The 5,495-nt window shown below is 39.1% G+C and overlaps 1 protein-coding gene across 1 annotated transcript in view; it reads right to left on the bottom strand.

The window, feature by feature from the left end:
* The window catches only part of Chic1 (cysteine rich hydrophobic domain 1), a 38,918-nt gene that overhangs the window by 18,647 nt on the left and 14,776 nt on the right, over nucleotides 1-5,495 (bottom strand). The window contains exon 3 of the mRNA XM_005369723.2: nucleotides 2,604-2,759. Within this exon, the coding sequence (XP_005369780.1) occupies nucleotides 2,604-2,759 (156 nt within the window). The remainder of the gene's footprint in view (nucleotides 1-2,603; nucleotides 2,760-5,495) is intronic.

Genomic DNA, 5,495 nt, shown 5'->3' on the forward strand with positions numbered 1-5,495 from the left:
TCCAAAGCCACAGAGAAACCCTGTCTCTAAAAACCAAAAATAAATAAATAAAAATAAAAATGTGTGTGTATGTGTGTCACATTTGTGAGGGTGCCCATGCAGGCCAGAAAAAAGCTTCCCTTGGAGCTGGAATTATAGGTGATTACAAGTCACTTGATGTGGGTCTGAAACTTGAACTTGGATCATCTGGTTCTAAACTCTGAACCATGTCTTAAGCCCCATAAATTATCATTTTTTAAATTGTAAGATGCGAGTGTGTGTGTGTGTGTGCGTGCGTGTGTGTGAGTGAGTATACGTATGTGGAGGTCAAAGACAACATGTGGGAGTTGGTTCTCTCTTCTATCATGTGGGTCTAGAGATTAAACTCAGGTTCTCAGGCTTAGCACCAATCACCTTTACTAGCTGAGCCATCCTGCTGGCCGCAGTGTAAACTTAGTTAACCAAAGCAATGGCAGAAAGAAGAATTATCAGGGAATCAGCATCATCTCAGCCTTTATTGAATATTCTACTACAAATACTCATAGCAGAAACACATGGTTGGAAAAAATGTTTGTTTTAGGCCCTCCAGCACAGGTATTGAGATGGACAAAAGCATAAATAAATCAAGAGGAAAACATTCTTGATAACATTAAAACCAAAAACCTTGTTTCTAGTTATTAAGACTGGCTATATTTATGTGATAGGAAATCTTTGGATTAATTCACACTGAGGCTTTAAAACAATGGGGTAGAAGTTAATGATTGTAACTTCTAAAAAATATAATTAAAATTTTTTTGCTCTCAGCTTTTTTAAACTTATAGACAGTCAGTTGAAAATACTATATTTGCTCTGACAAACAAATTAAACTGTATTTATTTAAAGCAAAGCTCTGATCTACTGGTGGCTTTAATAACCACCAGGAAATCAGTAAACTGTTTAACTTTTCCATTCCAAAAGTCATTAGGGGAGCTTGATTTGGTGAAGCATGCCTATAATGCTAAGGAGGCTGAAGCAGAAAGAGCAGGAGCTCAGGGCTGCCTGGGCTACAGAAGGAGTTTAAGATCAGCCCTGGTCAGGTGTGTGGCAGTGTGAATCATCAATCCCAGCACTCAGGAGGCAAAGGCAGATGAAGACAGATCTCCGTGAGTTCAGGATCAGTCTGGACTACACAGTGGGATCCAGGTTAGCCAGGACTACACACTGAGATCCCGTCTCAAAAAAAAAATTAGCCTGGGTAACTTAATGGGACCATGTTTCATAATAAAAACAAGGGTTGGGGCTTTGACTCAGTGGTAGAACACTTACTTACCATGCACAAGGTTCTGGGTTAAGGGAAGAAGTCAAAGTTTACAACATTTTATTTATTATCTGTCTTTTTGAAGCAATCATAAAAGAGCTCAAGAGAAAACACAAGATAAAATGAGTATTTCTTGAAATATTTTCAACTTATAATACCATATCTGATTTAGTGGACCAATTGTGATTTACAAGTTTAAACAAACACCAGTAGACACTAGGGAAAGAATTTTAGGTAAAATGGGTGTTTGGATTTAATCATAATTGAATTTGTGTGTGTATGTGTGTACAGGCATATGGTGCATATGTACAGGCATGTGCCTGTATGAACCTGTGGAGGCCTGCTCTACCTCCTTCCATTTCCTTCAGACAGAGCCTCTTGTTTAACCCAGAGGTATGGCCAGCAAGCCCCAAGGAGCCTTCTGCCTCCACCCACGCCTGGCTTTTGACATGGGTACTGGATTTAAACTCAGGTCCTCACTCTTGCTCTTACCATCTCTCCAGGGCCTGTAACCACATTTTTTTCCATGTCTGGGAACTGAACTTAGGGCCTCACATCTGATAGACAAACACTCTACCATTAAGCTATATTCCCTACCCATTAATCATATTTTTCAAAGAGGTCTTCCCACATTCCTGAAATAAAAATAAATTTAAAAATTATATCTTTAAATAAATAAAAATTTTAAATTTATTTTTATTTTATGTGCATTGGTGTTTTGCCATGGGTGTTGGGTCCCCTGGAACTGACAGTTGTGAGCTGGGAATTGAATCCTGGTTCTCTGGAAGAACAGTCAGTGCTTTTAACCACTGAGCCATCTCTTCAGCCCCATTAAATATAATTTTAAAGAAGACAAAAGTAAGGCAGTATCCTAAATTCAGGACACAACTAGAAAGGTTATTTTGGAATTTTACTGTGACATGTTCAAAGCTAAGGGCTTTCTCAACCTTTGAGGATTGCTGGTTCTTTTGTTTGGCTTCAAAAAGCCAAAGATGCTCCCCTGGTACCTTAGCTCAGATTATTTAAGTCATTTCTTCGGGTTTTCTTTTTTAAAAAAGTAATTCATACACATTTACTTGAGTACATTTAATTAGACTGCATTTATTTCAAGTAGTAAAAGCTCATACCAAGTGATAAAGTATTGATAAAGGCTGAACAAGTGGCTTCTACTCCCTTCCTGGAATTTCTTGAGCTTTAATATAAGGACAGTATTGTTATGGGAATTTAATAAATCATGTAAAGTAAATTGAAACAGTTTTAACACATAGCAAGTGTCCACTAAACGGCAGCTCTTTTTATTGTTATACAATAGGCTGGTTATACTCACTCTCTTGTTGAGACAAATAACAGGCCACAGGCTGCAGCCCAGGGTGCAGCAGCAGCAGAGACATCCGCACAGCAGCCATTTCACATTGACTGGGAGAGCCTTTTTCAGACATGAGTTCACACGGCCAATGCTGGTCTTGAATTCTTCTGGAGCCACCTAAAACAGGGGGACTAACTTTATGAGTTTGTGGGCAGCTTCCCACTACCCCCAATTCTAAAGAAAATATCTTATCAGAAATACTTTAATGTCTCAATATATTCTTGCCATAAATCTGTATCATATACTCTTGGAAGACATCAGGGAGTGAAGCAATATAATTTCATGCTTGAAGAACTTCATGTAATATCTACAATGCTCTGAAATGGCCATAATGCCCTGAAAGCAACATAACTGATAATATGGGAAACCCATCAAACATTCTTGTTAAGACAATGGTGCTCACAGTCTTCAGGCACCCTGACTGAAAGCTGAGCTATGGTCAGAAGCATAAGGCAAGAACAAAAACCAAACTACTGACCAGAGGAGACAGAATGAACATTAGGCATTCATAATAATCCTGAATTACTTTGATTTTTTTTTGAGAGAGGGTTTCTTTGTATAGCAGCTCTGGCTGTCCTAGAACTCACAGAGATCCACCTGCCTTTGCCTCCCCCACCTCCAGTGCTGGGATTAAAGGCACACACCTCTGTCCAGCCCTGAATTAGTTTGAAACAAATTCTTAACACATTTTCTTTCTGGCAAATCTGCAATTATAATAGTTAAATTTGCTGCTGATTGCAGTGAAATACATTAACAAGAGATAATATCTGGTAATTATGCTTAAAACAGTCTGTCAGTATTCAGCACATATTAGATTCATAACCACTCTGATTATTGAAGGTTGAAGAGTCTTTCCACAAATTTAGTATTTCTAATTACTCCCTCTGTTCCTGCAAGTAGTTGTTTGTGCTTCTCTGTAAACAATGACAGAGTCAATTCAAAGGCATGAGCATGACCCATGTAGTTAAGATTTACATCAAAATTTCCTCTTGCAAGTTTCATGAGTCAAAGGCACACTAAAAATAGTCTGCTTTCGGTAAAATCATGTTTCTGTATCCCCAAGATGCTGCTGCATTACTCAGATTGTCGGCAGACAGTAAATTCAAGGGGAAGAGTTCAGCGTCTTGTTGTGAAAGCAAAACTTATGATGTTGGTAGAAAAATAAATTGCTGTGAAACAAAGTGTGTAACACCACAAACCTAAAAGCTTCACTCTTCCACATAAACGGCTGCACTAGACAAGTCGCTTTTTCACATTTTAAACTTTTTTGGCAGGGTTGTCTTAGACTCTACACAAACATACATATTGATAGATGCTATAAAGGTCCAATTCAGCACCATCACAATCAAAACATTGAGTAGCCTTTAATCCCAGCACTCGGGAGGCAGGGGCAGGCGGATCTCTGTGAGTTTGAGGCCAGCCTGGTCTACAAGAGCTAGTTCCAGGACAGGAATCAAAAACTACGGAGAAACCCTGCCTCGAAAAATCCAAAAAAAAAAAGAAACATTGAGTAGATAAGTTCTATTAGAACTGTTTGTGTCACCCATAAGTCAATTACTCAGTCCATGAAATGGCTGCTTTTGCTAACAATGGCCAGTTTTGAAAGTGTAGGGCTTAAAACTTTGTTTACACGGGAAAAATGGACTTCATTCTCCATCTACACTGTTAAAAACAACACAGTCACAGCTACTGTACACCAAGAATCCCAATGAACTGATATTTCTGCAGGGCAAATATGGAAATAAATTCACAGAATTACACTTTATAATGGAAATAAAAAACATTAATAAGCCAAATCAGGAGAGTTGGCTTCCAGTTCTTGCTGTGCCCGAGAAAATCACAAAGTCATTTAATTTTTCTGAATCCTGGTTCCTCATGTACAAGGTAAAATGATAGTCTTTGCTTTATCTTTTTAATATATTTATTTAAGTATTTTGTGAGTGTTCTGTCTGCATGTATGCTTGAATGCTAGAAGAGGGAAACATCTCATTATGGATGGTTGTGAGCCACCATGTGGATGCTGGAGATTGAACGCTGGAGCTCTGGAACAGCAGCCAGTGCTCTTACCTGCTGAGTCACCGGAAATGCAAGTTTCACCTTAGAAAGAAATTTCTTGGCTGGAGTACTTTGAAAAAGAAAGCCTGTAAATCATGTCTCAGACATAGAGAAAGCAAAGCTGTTGCCTGACTTCTCTGAAGGCAAAGGGATTGGTCAGAAAGCCCACCATTTGTTATACCTTCGATTAGAAATAAAAGGATAATCTGCCACGTTTTGAAGGAAACTCCAATGCTCTTCAGCTTTAGAATTTCTTCAGAGCTATTCCTCCCATCCGCCTCTTTCTTCTCCCTTCTCAGAACCAGGGAGGAAACTGGGGAGTGGGGGGAGGTAGCCCACACTAAGCAGATGCTCTACCACTTGCTCCACCTGTGGTCCTTTGATGTTACTAGTTACTATCTAAACATTTATCTGTCCCAACAGCAACATCTCACTTCCTTCTCAGCGCAGGAAATCACCGAGTAACCAGGTACCAGTTAAAGAAACACAGTTTCCATCTGAAAGGAGCTTTCACCTTCACCTTCTACCTGAGCTAAGGGACACACAGAATCCCAGGAGGGGCCAGAGTCCTTCACTCAGCTAGGCATTTATTCTTACTATCTTCTAACTGTGGAACATTGCTCCCTCCTATGCATAGGCTGCAATTATTTTTCCTTCTGTAAGGAAAACTAAGAATAAATGAGGTAACAGTTATAAAACTAGTTAACACAATATCTAGTGTATATTAGGTACTCAGTAAATGGAGCTATTGTCCATGTTGCATGGTGAGATTACAGGCAAAAGAGGAGTCTTTTTTTT

Source organism: Microtus ochrogaster, unplaced genomic scaffold, assembly GCF_000317375.1.
Source record: "Microtus ochrogaster isolate Prairie Vole_2 unplaced genomic scaffold, MicOch1.0 UNK57, whole genome shotgun sequence".
Classification (NCBI taxonomy): Eukaryota; Metazoa; Chordata; class Mammalia; order Rodentia; family Cricetidae; genus Microtus; species Microtus ochrogaster.